Source organism: Manis pentadactyla, chromosome 2 (genome assembly GCF_030020395.1).
Source record: "Manis pentadactyla isolate mManPen7 chromosome 2, mManPen7.hap1, whole genome shotgun sequence".
Lineage (NCBI taxonomy): Eukaryota > Metazoa > Chordata > Mammalia > Pholidota > Manidae > Manis > Manis pentadactyla.
In genome coordinates, this window is record NC_080020.1 from 109,043,684 (window position 1) to 109,062,310 (window position 18,627).

General features: G+C 33.9%; 1 protein-coding gene across 3 annotated transcripts in view; it reads left to right on the forward strand.

Moving 5' to 3' along the window:
* The window catches only part of PRKAA1 (protein kinase AMP-activated catalytic subunit alpha 1), a 35,422-nt gene extending 17,970 nt beyond the window's left edge, over nucleotides 1-17,452 (forward strand). For all 3 annotated transcript variants that reach the window (XM_036910862.2, XM_036910863.2, XM_036910865.2), the window contains 6 exons: nucleotides 6,694-6,838; nucleotides 7,976-8,063; nucleotides 9,830-10,054; nucleotides 11,492-11,978; nucleotides 12,084-12,210; nucleotides 14,561-17,452. In XM_036910862.2, coding sequence (XP_036766757.1) covers nucleotides 6,694-6,838; nucleotides 7,976-8,063; nucleotides 9,830-10,054; nucleotides 11,492-11,978; nucleotides 12,084-12,210; nucleotides 14,561-14,805 — 1,317 coding nt within the window. In that variant the 3' untranslated portion in view covers nucleotides 14,806-17,452. The remainder of the gene's footprint in view (nucleotides 1-6,693; nucleotides 6,839-7,975; nucleotides 8,064-9,829; nucleotides 10,055-11,491; nucleotides 11,979-12,083; nucleotides 12,211-14,560) is intronic.
* Nucleotides 17,453-18,627: the final 1,175 nt, after the last annotated feature.

Sequence of the window (18,627 nt, forward strand, 5' to 3'; positions counted from 1 at the left end):
GTCATTTTCAAATATATTCTCCCATACTGTAGGGTTCCTTTTTGTTCTATTGATGGTGTCTTTTGCTGTACAGAAGCTTTTCAGCTTAATATAGTCCCACTTACTCATTTTTGCTGTTGTTTTCCTTGCCCGGGGAGATATGTTCAAGAAGAGGTCACTCATGTTTATGTCTAAGAGGTTTTTGCCTATGTTTTCTTCCAAGAGTTTAATGGTTTCATGACTTACATTTAGGTCTTTGATCCATTTTGAGTTTACTTTTGTATATGGGGTTAAACAATGGTCCAGTTTCATTCTCCTACATGTAGCTGTCCAGTTTTGCCAGCACCATCTGTTGAAGAGACTGTCAATTCGCCATTGTATGTCCATGGCTCCTTTATCAAATATTAATTGACCATATATGTCTGGGTTAATGTCTGGATTCTCTAGTCTGTTCCATTGGTCTATGGCTCTGCTCTTGTGCCAGTACCAAATTGTCTTGATTACTATGGCTTTATAGTAGAGCTTGAAGTTGGGGAGTGAGATCCCCCCTACTTTATTCTTCTTTCTCAGGATTGCTTTGGCTATTCGGGGTCTTTGGTGTTTCCATATGAATTTTTGAATTATTTGTTCCAGTTCATTGAAGAATGTTGCTGGTAGTTTCATAGGGATTGCATGAAATCTGTATATTGCTTTGGGCAGGATGGCCATTTTGACGATATTAATTCTTCCTAGCCACGAGCATGGGATGAGTTTCCATCTGTTAGTGTCCCCTTTAATTTCTCTTAAGAGGGACTTGTAGTTTTCAGAGTATAAGTCTTTCACTTCTTTGGTTAGGTTTATTTCTAGGTATTTTATTTTTTTTGATGCAATTGTGAATGGAGTTGTTTTCCTGATTTCTCTTTCTGTTGGTTCATTGTTAGTATATAGGAAAGCCACAGATTTCTGTGTGTTGATTTTGTATCCTGCAACTTTGCTGTATTCCGATATCAGTTCTAGTAGTTTTGGGGTGGAGTCTTTACAGTTTTTTATGTACAGTATCATGTCATCTGCAAATAGTGAGTTTAACTTCTTCTTTACCAATCTGGATTCCTTGTATTTCTTTGTTTTGTCTGATTGCCATGGCTAGGACCTTCAGTACTATGTTAAATAACAGTGGAGAGAGTGGGCATCCCTGTCTAGTTCCCGATCTCAGAGGAAATGCTTTCAGCTTCTCGCTGTTCAATATAATGTTGGCTGTGGGTTTATCATAGATTGCCTTTATTATGTTGAGGTACTTGCCCTCTATTCCCATTTTGCTGAGAGTTTTTATGATGAATGGATGTTGAACTTTGTCAAATGCTTTTTCAGCATCTATGGAGATGATCATGTGGTTTTTGTCTTTCTTTTTGTTGATGTGGTGGATGATGTTGATGGACTTTCGAATGTTGTACCATCCTTGCATCCCTGGGATGAATCCCACTTGGTCATGGTGTATGATCCTTTTGATGTATTTTTGAATTCGGTTTGCTAATATTTTGTTGAGTATTTTTGCATCTACGTTCATCAGGGATATTGGTCTGTAGTTTTCTTTTTTGGTGGGGTCTTTGCCTGGATTTGGTATTAGGGTGATGTTAGCTTCATAGAATGAGTTTGGGAGTATCCCCTCCTCCTCTATTTTTTGGAAAACTTTAAGGAGAATGGGTATTATGTGTTCCCTGTATGTCTGATAAGATTCCGAGGTAAATCCATCTGGCCCGGGGGTTTTGTTCTTTGGTAGTTTTTTGATCACCGCTTCAATTTCGTTGCTGGTAATTGGTTTGTTTAGATTTTCTGTTTCTTTCTGGGTCAATCTTGGAAGGTTGTATTTTTCTAGGAAGTTGTCCATTTCTCCTAGGTTTCCCAGCTTGTTAGCATATAGGTTTTCAAAGTATTCTCTAATAATTTTTTGTATTTCTGTGGGGTCCGTCGTGATTTTTCCTTTCTCGTTTCTGACACTGTTGATTTGTGTTGACTCTCTTTTCTTCTTAATAAGTCTGGCTAGAGGCTTATCTATTTTGTTTATTTTCTCGAAGAACCAGCTCTTGATTTCATTGATTTTTGCTATTGTTTTATTCTTCTCAATTTTATTTTTTTCTTCTCTGATCTTTATGTCCCTCCTTCCTCTGACCTTAGGCCTCATCTGTTCTTCTTTTTCCAATTTCGATAATTGTGACATTAGACCATTCATTTGGGATTGCTCTTCCTTTTTTAAATACGCTTGGATTACTATATACTTTCCTCTTAAGACTGCTTTTGCTGTGTCCCACAGAAGTTGGGGCTTAGTGTTGTTGTTGTCATTTGTTTCCATATATTGCTGGATCTCCATTTTGATTTGGTCATTGATCCATTGATTATTTAGGAGCGTGTTGTTAAGCCTCCATGTGTTTGTGAGCCTCTTTGCTTTCTTTGTACAGTTTATTTCTAGTTTTATGCCTTTGTAGTCTGAAAAGTTGGTTGGTAGGATTTCAATCTTTTGGAATTTTCTGAGGCTCTTTTTGTGGCCTAGTATGTGGTCTATTCTGGAGAATGTTCCATGTGCACTTGAGAAGAATGTATATCCTGTTGCTTTTTGATGTAGAGTTCCATAGATATCTATTAGGTCCATCTGCTCTACTGTGTTGTTCAGTGCTTCTGTGTCCTTACTTATTTTCTGCCCGGTGGATCTATCCTTTGGGGTGAGTGGTGTGTTGAAGTCTCCTATAATGAATGCATTGCAGTCTATATCCCCCTTTAGTTCTGTTAGTATTTGTTTCACATATGCTGGTGCTCCTGTATTGGGTGCATATATATTTAGAATGGTTATATCCTCTTGTTTGACTGAGCCCTTTATCATTATGTAGCGTCCTTCTTTATCTCTTGTTATTTTCTTTGTTTTGAAGTCTATTTTGTCTGATATTAGTACTGCAACCCCTGCTTTCTTCTCACTGTTGTTTGCTTGAAATATGTTTTTCCATCCCTTGACTTTTAGTCTGTACATGTCTTTGGGTTTGAGGTGAGTGTCTTGTAAGCAGCATATAGATGGGTGTTGCTTTTTTATCCATTCTGTTACTCTGTGTCTTTTGATTGGTGCATTCAATCCATTAACATTTAGGGTGAGTATTGAAAGATATGTACTTATTGCCATTGCAGGCTTTAAATTTGTGGTTACCAAAGGTTCAAGGTTAGCCTCTTTAGTATCTTTCTGCCTAACTTAGATTGCTTATTGAGCTGTTATATACACTGTCTGGAGATTCTTTTCTTCTCTCCCTTCTTGTTCCTCCTCCTCGATTCTTCATATGTTGGGTGTTTTGTGCTGTGCTCTTTCTAGGAGTGCTCCCATCTAGAGCAGTCCCTGTAAGATGTTCTGTAGAGGTGGTTTGTGGAAAGCAAATTCCCTCAGCTTTTGTTTGTCTGGGAATTGTTTAATCCCACCATCATATTTGAATGATAGTCGTGCTGGATACAGTATCCTTGGTTCAAGGCCCTTCTGTTTTATTGTATTAAATATATCATGCCATTCTCTTCTGGCCTGTAGGGTTTCTGTAGAGAAATCTGATGTTAGCCTGATGGGTTTCCCTTTATAGGTGACCTTTTTCTCTCTAGCTGCCTTTAACACTCTTTCCTTGTCCTTGATCTTTGCCATTTTAATTATTATGTGTCTTGGTGTTGTCCTTCTTGGATCCTTTCTGTTGGGGGTTGTGTGTATTTCCGTGGTCTGTTCGATTATTTCCTCCCCCAGTTTTGGGAAGTTTTCAGCAATTATTTGTTCTAACATACTTTCCATCTCTTTTTCTCTCTCTTCTTCTTCTGGGACCCCTATAATACGGATATTGTTCCTTTTGGATTGGTCACACAGTTCTCTTAACATTGTTTCATTCCTGGAGATCCCTTTATCTCTCTCTATGTCAGCTTCTATGCATTCCTGTTCTCTGGTTTCAATTCCATCAATGGCCTCTTGCATCCTATCCATTCTGCTTATAAACCCTTCCAGAGTTTGTTTCATTTCTGCAATCTCCTTTCTGGCATCTGTGATATCCCTCTGGTCTTTATCCCATTTCTCTTGTGTATTTCTCTGCATCTCTGTCAGCATGTTTATGATTCTTATTTTGAATTCTTTTTCAGGGAGACTGGTTAGGTCTGTCTCCTTCTCTGGTGTTGTCTCTGTGATCTTTGTCTGCCTGTAGCTTTGCCTTTTCATGGTGATAGGAATAGTTTGCAGAGCTGGGACGAGTGACGGCTGGAAGAACTTCCTTTCTTGTTGGTTTGTGGCCCTCCTCTCCTGGGAGAACAGCGTCCTCTAGTGGCTTGTTCTGGGCAGCTGCGCGCAGACAGGGTTTGTGCTTCCTGCCCGGCTGCTATGGAGTTAATCTCCGCTGTTGCTGTGGGCGTGGCCTGGCTCGGGCAGCTACTCCAACGTGGTGGAGTCGCGTTGGAGGGGGAGCGGCCTGGAGGCTGTTTATCTCTGTAAGGGGCCTCCCTGCTCCCTTTAGCCCAGGGGTTAGGGTGCCCAGAGATCCCCGGATTCCCTACCTCTGGATTAAGTGTCCCGCCCTGCCCCTTTAAGACTTGCAAAAAGCACCCACCAAAACAAAACAACGACCACAAAAAAAAAAAAAAGAAAAAAAAGAAAGAAAAAAATTTTTTTAATTAAAGAAAAAAAAATTTTTTTTTAATTAAAAAAAAAGGTGGTCGCTCTTTTTCTTTATTCTCCAGTGCCAGCCTCAGACCTCTGCTCACCAGTCTTGCTGCCCTGTTTCCCTAGTATTGGGGTCCCTATCCCTTTAAGACTATCAAAAAGTGCTTGCCAAAACAAAACAGCAAAAAAAAAAAAAAAAAAATGGGCGCTCACTTTTTTGGTGTCCTCCTGCGCCAGGCCACCAGTGCCCACTCACTGTTCTTGCTGCCCTGTTTCCCTAGTATTGGGGTCCCTATCCCCTTAAGACTTCCAAAAAGCACTCGCCAAAACAAAACAGCGAAAAAGAAAAAAAAAAAAAAATGGTCACGCGCTTTTCTTATGTCCTCCGGCACCCAGCCTCCAGTGCCCGCTCACTGTTCTTGCTGCCCTGTTTCCCTAGCATCCAGGGGCCCCTGGGCATGTACTGTGTCTGCACTCTGGCCCGGATGGCTGGGGCTGGGTGTTCGGCCGACCTGTGCTCCGTCTCCCTCCCGCTCTGCCTATTTTTCTCCCGGCAGGAGCTGGGGGGAGGGGTGCTCGGCTCCCGCCGGGCCGGGGCTTGTATCTTACCCCCTTCGCGAGGTGCTGGGTTCTCTCAGGTGCGGATGTGGTCTGGATATTGTCCTGTGTCCTCTGGTCTTTATTCTAGGAAGGGTTGTCTTTGTTATATTTTCATAGATATATGTGGTTTTGGGAGGAGATTTCCGCTGCTCTACTCATGCCGCCATCTTCCGCCCCTCTCTCCTGACTTTTCTTATCTTGGTAAATTTCCCCACGTTCATCCTTTGTACTGTATATATTATTAATATAGTATAATTTTCACTTTTGTAGCCTATCTGGTTATTTTACCTCTGATTACATTTTGTTTAATCAATTGCATTTTCTTTCACAGTTAGAGCACTTTTTTCATTTAGCATAATTGATAAAAAGTTGTATTAAAAATGAAGCTACATTTCTTCTAGAACTAAAGGTGTTTGATTGCTAACACATTTGTATTTTCCTTAGAGAAAGAGTATCTCATAGTGCTGCAGTTTTATTTTTGCTTTCAAAAGAAATTACTAGTTCATCTTTTCTCCCAGATTATCCATGCCATTTAGATGTAGAAGTTTGGTTTTAGAATGCTAATTTGTGACGTCTGTTAGAGAATTGCATATTAGAGTCCTTTGCCTAGGGAATTAATAGTTTATTTATTAAATATAACTTGTTGGGAGCAGGCATTCCAAATAATATTTATCACTTATGGAAAAAACATCATAAAATAAGAAAATATGAATAAATGGAATGTGAAGTTCTTAAATAATTTTTTTAAATGTTGCAGCATTGTAATATTTTCATTAAGCAAACTAAGGTTAATTGCTTTTATATTTTATAAAAATGAATGAATTAAGGGTTTTTTGTTAAACAGAAGAATCTTTTGTTTAAACAGAAGAATCTTTTGTTTCGGGACATAGAATATCATGGGTATTTGCCAGTTCATTAACAACGCTTGAAGGGTTACTTCTTCACGTAATCTGAAATCGTATCCCCCACTCCAGCATAAACTTTGTGCCTTTGTCTTGCTTTACCTTTCTTCAAAGTACTATCATTCCTTGACATTATATTTATTTATTGTCTTATTTTCATCACCTAGATTAGGGCCTTTGTTTTATTCATTGCTATATCACGTGAGTCTAAAACAGTGCATGGCACACTGAAGGTGCATAATAAATATTTGTTAAAGGAATGAAAGATTAAACATTTTCAGTTTATAGGAGAAAGCATGCCTAGTTTCAAGTAGAAATTGAAACTATTTGAAATAGTTCATGAGTTATAAAGGAAAGCATGCAATTAGTTACACTGTAGTCATTAGTTACTGATTTGGATTCCAAGATCCTTGTAGCTTTCTGTTTTGTGCTGCATACACCTCCTCCCCATTTCAAAAATATCTCAAGAGTGAGGTTCATTTGGAAGGTTTCATGCATTTTGACGGTTTTATAGGTTGGAGAGTTATAGGATTTTCTTTTGAAAGGCACACCTATAAGAAGCCTCTCTAATTTTCTTAGCTGGATGAAAAAGAAAGTCGGCGTCTATTCCAACAAATCCTTTCTGGTGTGGATTATTGTCACAGGCATATGGTGGTCCATAGGGATTTGAAACCTGAAAATGTCCTGCTTGATGCACACATGAATGCAAAGATAGCTGATTTTGGTAAGGAGATTTTATAGTTTTTATATTCATTGTGTTTAATGAACATAAGTAGCATTCTTCAGATAGTTTTTACTTTTATGTCGTACACTAGGTATCCCAAAATAGTATATCCTCACCATTTTGTCTATGAGCATACAAAAAGGAGAAAAGGTAAAGAATTCTCTTTTCTTGCTGTCATGCCTTTAAAACTGCATTTTATGACAGTAGGTAAAGAATTTAAGTTGGCTACATTAGAAACATCTTGAAAACAGACTATTATTTGTGAAGTTAGCAATGTTATTTCCAGTGTTTTCTTGTAGAGCAAGTGTGGAGCAAGAGGTAAGACTGGAATGGAGTTATTCACATTTTGAAAGCCAGAAGACAAACTATATGAACACAATTATTTAAAAAAAATAAAAGTAAAAATTTTTTAATGATATAAAGGCATAATTTTAGCTTTGAGGAACTTTGTCAAAAAGTATTTATTTTTCCTTTATTTCTTAAGACTTGCCATTGACATTATTAAACCTAAGAAAAATGAGCCTATGCAACTCTTTTGCTTAGGTTTAGTTTAAACCAGAGGAGATTCTTATATTTTCCTCAGTTTTGAATTTTTTAGTTTTTATATTTGTATAAAATACACAATATTTTTGGGGTTCTTTTTGTAGCTATTATATTTCAGTAGTCATGATTATTTTTATAGAGTGCATTTTTGAGGAGGCAGAGGATTCTTTTGGAGTAAAAAGTATAAGAGAACTCTGATACTCAAAATTACTGTTTTTTTTTTTTAAGAAAAGGGGTTAATAGAACCTTTGAATTTTAATTTTTCTACTCATCTGTTCTACATTTTTTCCCCTAGTAAGTTCTGTATTAATAAAACTTAAACATGCCAAGTTTATTCTACTAAGCACAATAATCAGTAGCTTAATAGATACTCATTGAACTCCAACAATGCATTAATTTTAAATGCTGAACTGGATTACAAACTATAGGGTACAAAGGCAAAATATTTTGGAACAGTAAAGACTAGGATTTTGTTGAAGCAAAGAATAAAATGATTTATCACTTTAATGCAAACTTAGTTTTATTGTTTAATAGAGTATTGTTTTTAGTTTTATCCTTGGACTATCTTGAGTAGTTGATTTTATGCATTTTCAGGTCTTTCAAACATGATGTCAGATGGTGAATTTTTAAGAACAAGTTGTGGCTCACCCAACTATGCTGCACCGGAAGTAATTTCAGGAAGGTAGTATCTGACACCACCCTCACCACCAACTTTGTAATTTTGTATTTCTCCTAGATTTTATTAGTCTATAATGTCATATTTAATTCTAGTGAAAGGAAAGACATTTAAAGCTTATTCTTTTCTCATCCAGAAAGTGTTCTAAGAATAAAACATTGCAGGTGAATAAGGACTAAGGCCTCCATTTATAGAAAAGAATGTTGGTTTGCAAGTCAATGTTATATTAAAGTAGTTAGATAAGTACATTACTTTGACTTTCTTTCCCTGGTGGAGGAAATTGAAGGTTTAAAACTAGTATGTTTTAAAGGTAGGTAACACACTAAAAACTTGAGTAGTACAGAAATATCTAGTAGTTAGATAAAGAATTAAAAGTGAAATGTGTATCTTTAATTTTTCAAATAGATGGCATTTTGTAGTAGCTTTAGTTTTTATAAGATGTCTTGGGGAACTGGACTGAAGTATTGATAAAATATTTAGACTTCATTTATTTTGAGATTTCATTTTTTAAATCTAGAGACTGCAGTAAGAATTCTAACCTCAAATTACTAACCATCAGCATTGAGAACATGAGGATCTTTGTATAGTGTAGCTTTTCAAATAGTTAGATGACTGAAAAAATTGATTTTTTAAGAGTAAGTGTTCTTAACTATACCACTGAAATTGTAAACAGAGGTGTGTTTACTAGTTTTTATAATTAAGTTTTAATAACTTTTCACTCAAGTCACATTTCTTTGTTTGAATGTTTCACATAGTAATTGAAAGCGCAGAAATATTGTAGTATTTTCATAAGCTTGCTTGCTTGACCTGCTCAGGAAAACTCCATTTGTGTGAAGGCATTGCTATGAATGAGGCAGAAATATCTAATTTTAGATTTATTGAGCTTCATTATTATCTTTTTATATTAACTTAATGTTAAAAATTTTTTTTTAATTATTTTATTTGTGTTTTCTAAATTCTTTTGGTAAGAAAAAAATTCAGGATCTGGATACTGAGGCCAGTGTTCATTAAATAATAAAAAGAAATGTATTGTAATTATACATGCATGCAATGGGCCATTACTGATATCTAATTTTTCCAGTTTGGATAAGGTCTTTCTGCGAGGTTTGATTGAATGGAACCTCTTTCAACCTTTATTTTAAAAGTAGTTTTTATTGATCAATTCAACAATTCACTTGATTAATTTAATTTAAAGAAATCCTTCCCATGTCTCCACCTCTTTACCTTCCTAAGTAGCTGGCAGAAAAAAGTCAATTTCCACCCATCTCTCTAACCCAGTAATCCCAGTTCCAAGCATTTTTTGGAACTCTGATGGAAAGAAGCCTAAAGAGAAAAAAAATAAAAGAAATCCTTCCTCTGAAGCCAAACTTTGAATTGATTATCTAACTAGTCTGCAACTAGCTAAGTCAGTGTTTTGCAAATAAGAGTTTAGAATCTTCCATGAACCAGTTAGCTTGGCTTCCTTACAAAGTCTCAGACCTCTTTTACCTTGGTAGGAGATCTTGGCTATTGGTAGGATCTCATGAGGACCATAGTAAGGTAGTCAGAAGAGAATTTTAGCTATAGTTTCTAACTTTAAAAAATTCTTGACTTTTGTTTTCAAACATAATATTAATAGAATTAGTGTAGGGTCTTCATGTGTAGTATACAGCAGTGACTATAACCAACACATTCTGACTAATAATTATGAAGTATCCATATTTACAATTTTTGATTAATTGACTCTTAAGTTACTAGTGATTATTTAATCTAATTGGTACTTCCTATTACAGATTGTATGCAGGTCCAGAGGTAGATATATGGAGCAGTGGGGTTATTCTCTATGCTTTATTATGTGGAACCCTTCCATTTGATGACGATCACGTGCCAACTCTTTTTAAGAAGATATGTGATGGGATCTTTTATACCCCTCAGTATTTAAATCCATCTGTGATTAGCCTTTTGAAACATATGCTGCAAGTGGATCCCATGAAGAGGGCCACAATCAAAGATATCAGGTAACAAAGCGACTTGGACATTACCAGATCTAATACTATCAATGATACAAGTTAAGTGAAAGAAAAAGTTGCAGGACAGTATGTACAATGTAATTCCATTTTTAATGTTTAAAAATATAGACACATTTATTTATTTTATTAATAGTGTATAGACATATTTATTTATTTTATTTTGGTAAATACACACTGAACTGGCTACTTAGGGAAGTAGGATTGATGGGAAGGACAGTGCTTTCACTTTTAACTTACACATCTTTATTTTGAACAATGTATGAATATAATATTACTTTTTAAAATAACTAATGAAAGATAAAAAGGATGTTGGTAGGATGTTGTATTTTGTAGTGGTTTTTAAGGATTTTCTGTAGTATGCTTCATATTTTACTTTTATGTATTCTCATTAGGATTAATACTTTTTAGTAGTAAATTTGTGTGTTGCTGTTTGAATTCTGATCTCATGAATTACTGTATTTCCTTTTCATCTCAAGGAATAGAAAATTTTAATTTAGTCAATAATTTTTTTTGTAATAGTATGCGTTAAATCACATTTGAAATTGCTGTTTTATAGGTTTCATATGGCAGGTCATGATTTTACCAACAGAGGAAAAGGACAAATCATTCTCTAAAATTTATGTGTTTTAAAATATTTAAGTGAGAGAGCTTTTTCTTGGGGTTTACCTATTTTTTATTTCCAATTGTAAGTGTAGTATGTCACAATTGGAAAAGACCTAGGAAACACCATAATCAAAGAAGAGAACTAAAATGCTCCCTAATTCCATCACCCAGAAGATAATAATTATTCTTTTGGGTGTTTTCCTTGCTTGGTGTTTTTAGTTTCAGCATAGTTTTTGACATAGTTCTGGTCAAACATATCCTTTTACATATGAAGTTTATATATCCTCATAACTTCAGTTTCTCAGTTCCTTCATTTAAAATAAGAGAGTTTTATTATCTTCACAGAGTAGTTTTGAAAATGAGGTGAGGAGATAATGTATATGAAGAGTTTAACTTAAAACCTACCACATAGTAAGCACTCAGTGAATGGTACTTGTCTGTTTTTGTTGTTACATTTTTTTCCAGTTAACATGTTATCAGAAGAGGATTGTAATGAAGCCACAGAATATGTTCTCTTTCTGACCTGGAAATAGGCTGTCTTTGTCATTTTTCATTTGTTCTAAAACTTCATTTAAATAAAGTATAAACATTTCTTTTCTTGTTGCTACAGCACTGCTTTCTCCTTCTTAATCAGATGCAGGCTGGGGCATTTCCCCCATATATGCAATGAAACCTGAATCAAAACAGGAAAATCTCAGTTTAAAAAAGTGATAATACCACATGAGTACAAATATAAATGAATTCATATCCTAAATTCTCCAAACTGTTATTTTCAGTCTCATCTCTATTTGGAATCCTCCTGACTCTGCTGTTTTCTCTCAGGGAACATGAATGGTTTAAACAGGACCTTCCAAAATATCTATTTCCTGAAGATCCATCATATAGTTCAACCATGATTGATGATGAAGCCTTAAAAGAAGTATGTGAAAAATTTGAATGCTCAGAAGAGGAGGTTCTCAGCTGCCTTTATAACAGAAATCACCAGGACCCTTTGGCAGTTGCCTACCACCTCATAATAGATAACAGGAGAATAATGAATGAGGCCAAAGATTTTTATTTGGCGACAAGCCCACCTGATTCTTTCCTCGATGATCACCATTTGACTCGACCACATCCTGAAAGAGTACCATTCTTGGTTGCTGAAACACCAAGGGCACGCCATACCCTTGATGAATTAAATCCACAGAAGTCCAAACACCAGGGTGTAAGGAAAGCAAAATGGCATTTGGGAATTAGAAGTCAAAGTCGACCAAATGATATCATGGCAGAAGTTTGTAGAGCAATTAAACAATTGGATTACGAATGGAAGGTAAGAAAGAACAATCTGTTTATTAGCACATTTGGCAAACTTTTAGTCTATAAAATGTTTTATAGAATTACTTTTGACTTTGTTTTTATCCATACTGTATGCTAGGTTGTAAACCCGTATTATTTGCGTGTTCGAAGGAAGAATCCTGTGACAAGTACATACTCCAAAATGAGTCTACAGCTATACCAAGTGGATAGCAGAACATACTTACTGGATTTCCGTAGTATTGATGGTAGGTACATCACAGAAAACAATATAGTTGACATATTAGACCTTGTTAATTTAACTTGGCTTTTAAGTCTTTGATTTTCTTGAAGCTTCTTGAATTGTCCTAGTAATTGACTAGCAAAAAACATAAATGTGAGATTTTGTGCCTTTGTGATATTACCATTTGTGGATCTTATCATTCTTATAATCTTATAGTGTGTTGTCCTTTTAAGATTATCCTCTTGTAAAATTCTTAAAGCCAGATGCAGTCTGATCTTAAAGTGATAGTTTTTGCCACATTTCTGTTTTTTGGTGTGGCTCATCTTGGTAAGATAAAATATCTTATTTAGAAATAAATGTTAACTTTTCTGTAAATTTTTATTATCAAATATTTTTTATATCTGATATTTATACAATTTTTTGATATCTCATTTAGGAATTAAAAGTAGTTTAATTAGAGGTGAGTGACAAGGCATTGTAAATAGATTTTACTAGTAGCTGGTCAAGGAGTTATTTGCCAAGTAAGGCATCTTGGAGGGGTTTGAGAGAAATGTTTTGTACAGTTGAAGGATTTCTGCTTATTTTCTCCTTTAAATGAGCTTTTTCCTCCCAGCCTGACACTAGTAACATAGAGGTATGTATTCTTTTTATTTTTGTGAGTGTTATATAATTCCAATTTTATTTATCTTTCAATAAAGTGTTCTTAAATAATCACTTATTTGGAATGCACTCTGTAGGAATTTAGGACTAAAACATTGTATGTTCAAGATAATTATCATAATTAGTTGAAAGTAACATTGTTAACCTAGACTACGGTACATATTTCTATTTACTTACAATCATAAGCAATCATAGATAACCTGATGATAAAATCACTGAAATATTTAAAATTTTAAGGTACATATTTTATTTGGTTACCAAAGTAATGACCCTACTACTATATAAAATCTTAGAGTCCCTCCTTGAATTTTATTGAAGAAATTCTAAATTGCATTGAATATTATTTTACTATTTTAATTGTTTGAAAATGAAAATCTATACTTAGAAAATATATCTCTGATCACCATTATGTATAGTTTGCCAGAATATTCCTTCAATTATTTAGATTGGTTGAGGTAAATTAATTGCAGAAGGCAGATATTTTTGTTTCTGTTTTTCTTTTTCAATGGGAAAATTACTCATATGCCAAGGTATGTAAAAGTAGACTATAAGAGACTTCCAGTGAGTGGTGCAGTATCATAACATGGTTTGAAATTTACATTAATTCACATTTTCCATGCATATATACTCTCAAACGTAACTTACCTTATCTATTAAAAAGCCTGATGAAACACACTCAATTCATAATTCAAATACGTATTCTTTTTCTCTTCCCCAGCATTATAAGACGGTGTAGCTGTATATATAAATATTCTCTCACAACCAGAGCCTTTAATTAAATACAAGTTTATGGCAATTCTTCACTGGCCAAATCAATTAAGATGTATCGACACTTTTGTTCATCTAAGATTATATGGAATTATTAGATGAGATTACCTAGGAATTTGTTGTCTTCTTTATAAACTCTAAGATAGTACCTACATAGTATCAGAAAGACACAGGTTTGAGCTGTGCTATGTTAGCCAAATCTGTTGGCCTGCTTATCATTATGTGCAGATGGTATTTATCTGCTAACACGTACTAATGCAGTTTGACATATGAAATGATTGTTATTTCTCATGTATTTGGATCCAGTTTACAACCTTAGGTGTATTAGCACCTGATTTACCAACTGAATGACCTTTCACTGTTTTTATATTGTGTTCCCAACTTTAGTTTTTCCTTGCTTTTTGTTTATTGAAATTGTTGCTCTTTTATGGGATCTTAAATCAAATATGAAAGGAGGGAGATTGAAAAGCCATGAGATGAGAGTTAGGAGACTTGGGTTCTAGATTTCCCTCTATATAGTTTTTACCTACCGCAAGATACCAACTTCTGGGTGTTTATGTTTTCTTATCAATAAAATGAGAGATGATTATGATTTCCACAATTACTTCCAAATTTTAAGTACATTTATTCTATGATTTTAATACAGAGGGATTAATTTTTATTGCTAGGGAAGAGTGTTTATTAAGCTCCAATTTTATTGAGCTTTTAATCTTGGGTTGCAAGATTGATGAGTAACTGCATACTGTACCCAATCTTGAATAACCATGAGAAAATATACTGTATATTAAAAAAAAGCAAGTGGTTTGACAGTGTATTTTAGAAGGTATTAAACATAAATGTGCTCTTGATAGCTGGTCAGCAATCTCACTCAAAGAAGCAAATTAAATACTATTAAAAATTTTGGAGGGCATCATGGATAATAATACATATAAATTTTTTTTACCCAGATGAAATTACTGAAGCCAAATCAGGAACTGCTACTCCACAGAGATCAGGATCAGTTAGCAACTATCGATCTTGCCAAAGGAATGATTCAGATGCTGAGGCTCAAGGAAAAACCTCAGAAGCTTCTCTTACCTCATCTGTGACCTCACTTGACTCTTCTCCTGTTGACTTAACTTCAAGACCTGGAAGTCACACAATAGAATTTTTTGAGATGTGTGCAAATCTAATTAAAATTCTTGCACAGTAAACCTAAAACTTTGCTTATTTCTTTGATAGCAATAAGCATGCGTAATAACTCATAGCCAAATGCTTCCATTTATAATCAAGTTATATGTAATCGTAACTGAGGATTAGCCTTTTGGAATGCAATTTGCACAAGGAACAGAAATGATTAGTAGTTAAAAGCCTAATGTGCAAAAATGAATTAAGATAACTTTTTGTTCATCATTCAGTAGACATTTAGCCTAATGTAACATATACAGTGAATTACAGGTTTCTCAGGCTCACTTGATTTTTAGTATTTTATATTTAGTGTACACAGGGCTTTGTAGAATATTAATTTACCATAAAGGCCTTCATAGATTATTACATGTTGATGTGTTTTATATTTGTTTCATACATTTATTCAGTGAATATTTGCCTAGAATCCTAGAGACCTTTATAGGTGATTTTGTTTCCTGGGTTCCTTAACTTCTTAAATAGCAAGTATCTTTCCCAGAGTAGGGTCAGTCTGAATGACTCATCCATATCATCCCCTTAATATTCTATAGTTCATGAAAAGTTGTATCAAAGATACTAGACACAATTAAAGTCTTTCTTTAGCTTGTAAGTCCAAAAAAACACAGAACTTATGTATTCAGATACTCTAGGCACAAGTTTTAATCTTACGTTTTGTCCCACTATATTTCTATACATAAATTGCTCTTTTTATCACAAGAGCTGAATTGCATATACTATAAATCATGATTGTTTTTGAATGTCAAATTCTGCTGCTCAACATGTCAGTATTGAATGTATGCAAAAATTTGTAGTCATTCAATTATGTATGTTTTAAATTGATTCAGTGCACAGAAAGAACATCTCTTACAAAATTGTTCAAATGCTCAGATAAGATTTTCTCTCAAAATTGTATTATGAATATTTTTAAGAACAGAAAAATTAAAAGGCTACAGGGTGATCAAGTGTGTATCTAACACTTAGGTTCAACATTTGTTAACATTTTGCCACATTTACTTTCTGTCTATCTGTGTGTACAGATATAGTTACATATATATGTGTATAAATATGCTTTTTTTCCCCTCTGAACCATTTGGATGTTGCTGACATACTCATTACCCTTCAACACTTCAAGCATCTAAAAATGACATTTTCCTTAAAAAAATATACCATTACAAAATGAATAATTCCCTAATGTCATCTAATCATGCACATTTATATTTCCTCAGCCATAGCTGGTTATTTCAAACCAGGATTCAATTAATGTTTACACATTGCATTTGGTTATGTCTCTTTAGATATGACATTATTATTATTTTAATAAAATATGGAACAAATTGGTTAGTTCTTCTAAATGGTCACATTTGTTTTGGATTTTACTTCCTTTTTAAAAAGCATAATGGGAACTGCCTAATGATGCTTAATCTTTCTAAGCTCTCATTTATAGTTATATTCTTTTACTTGCTCTTAGTAACAGCATTATATTAATAGGTGTAAATGAGGATCTAGTCAAATCAGATAAAATGGGTATCATGTGTATGCTGTGTCATAAATACTGTGTCACCCATAATTGCCTTATACTATTTTAACTTCAAAAAATTGATTTTTTTGTATATTAATCATTTTTCCATTGCAGCAGAGCTGTCTTTTTCCCTTTTAAGGTTTTTGTATTATAGGATTGTTTTTGGCAAATACAGTGAGCACCTATATAATCAGACAGTAATGTACTCAAATGTCATGATAGTTTGCATAAATAGTCACTGTAGTTGTAGATTTGGCTCCAGCACCCCTAGAAACAGACACTGAATTCAAAAGAAAAATCTTCCTTGTTTTTGTCGAGGAGTTGTTCTATTCAACTTAGAATCTGAGAGCTGTAGAAAATGACAGGAGTTCCATTGAAATCTAAGTTCAAAACTGTATTTATAACTTGTGTGGCCCTCTGTTTTGGGGATATTGATTTCATACAGGTTCTGTAAATGCAGCATTATGTTCCTGATGTTAAGAACAGAAGACTGTATTTTTAAAGTTAAAGATTTGTATATAGAACAAAGACATCATTGTAAAGTCTTTATAAGCTGTTGTGGGGAGGGGGAAGCAAAAGGAGGAACCAATTAAATAGGACCTTCTAAAAATTGTTGATTTTGTATACTTTGCTTCTTTTTAAGTTATTGTGATTCCTTTTAGTTACTGAGTTTTATTTTAAAGATACTTAAATATTGCACTTGTACAAATAGTATGATAAATGCACAGACTATTGCAGTAAATTCTTTTTTAAGTTGGTGTATTTGAAATGACTTTTGGTTGTGTATGTCAAGGTTGTATCAGAATTTTCACAAGTTTATTGTAGTTTGCAATTCTTACTAAATGAAGATAAAAAGCAGTGCAAATGATTTTTAGTTTTTTTATTATCTTTTCAGCAATTTATATTTTTTGTGATTTTATGCAACCATATTTTTACTTTGTCTTGACAACTGAAAGATGTATAAAGTTTTTGCCAGAAATGTACTGTATACATAGTTTTAAATATAACAGATTTTACTGATATGTAAAAAGTTTGCCATTAAAATAGATGATTTCTCACTGAGAGGAAATTTTCTACCAGGTTGGGGGACATGGGAGCTTAATATATCTAATTTAAAATAATTTCACTGAAATAAACTCCATTGCTTTTACTTTGATTATATTTTCTCTTCAGATGCTTTTGTAGTTTTTCAGAGTTTTAAATGATTTTATACAAAAAGTCTTGGCCTCTTAAAATGTTTAGTAGACTGTGCCTACATGCAGAACTCCATCTTTGGAATGAAAGAAAAATGTGTGTTGTTTAAATCTTTTCCTTAACTCCTTCCATTGCCCCCATTCACAATAGAAATCTTTTTCATTATGACTTTAGTCAAGATGAATAAATTCTACTTACATAAGTAAATTAATTGGTAGTAGGGTAGAAATCAATCTTTGTGGTACAATATTTGAGATGTGTTCATGTATGTTTTGACTGGAGTATTTAAGCATACAGTTTCAAATACTTTGCTTTAGAAAATGGGCGATAAAAAATTTTCATCTGTTAATGTGCTTAACTTTGTTAACTTTTGGGAAAATAATGAAAAAAAAAAAAACACTCATGGCTGACTATGCACTTTTTTTTAAACAATGTGCCTAAATATAAAATACAGTGCTTGAACAAACTTTAGTACTCAAAACATTGTGATTTTTGTCTGAACTAAATTAGTTTTGATTTCATCATTTAACTACCCAAACAAATATTTTAAGGTATGTACATTAAAAGAAAAGCACCTGTCATTTATCCTTGGCTGCTAACAGTGGATTTGGTTAGAATTTCACTACTGTTAGAACTCAATTAGTATGAAATCTTATATTCCCATATGGCATTGTTAAGCAGGGCTTGTGTTAGATGGTCAGCATTCTAAATCTTTATAAAGTAGCATGATTATTGTAACAACAGTAAAAAGGAGTGTATGAATAGAACATAAGGTTTTTTAAGGAACTTAAAAATTGCTTTACAGTACTCTGTACAAAGTTGTACAAGAAATTTTCTTGTTTGAAAAACCAATATTGAAACTGTTCTATTTATTTTAAACAGACTTCTATTTAGGGTGAATACCAATAAATGTTAAGTATGACCAATTTAGAGGGTTTCTAGCAACTTGGAAGATGATCATGTTGTCTATAAATACACAGCATGGGAAAAGTATTAAATATGTCAATAGATATATCACGATCATTGGCCAAAGTAAGTAGGGAAGTAGTAAGTGAAGTGTGAAAACTTAAGTGTTGAGAGGTAACCTTTACCACAGGAGAGCAGCAGATCAAGGTTATTTGGGAGATTTAGGAAAAA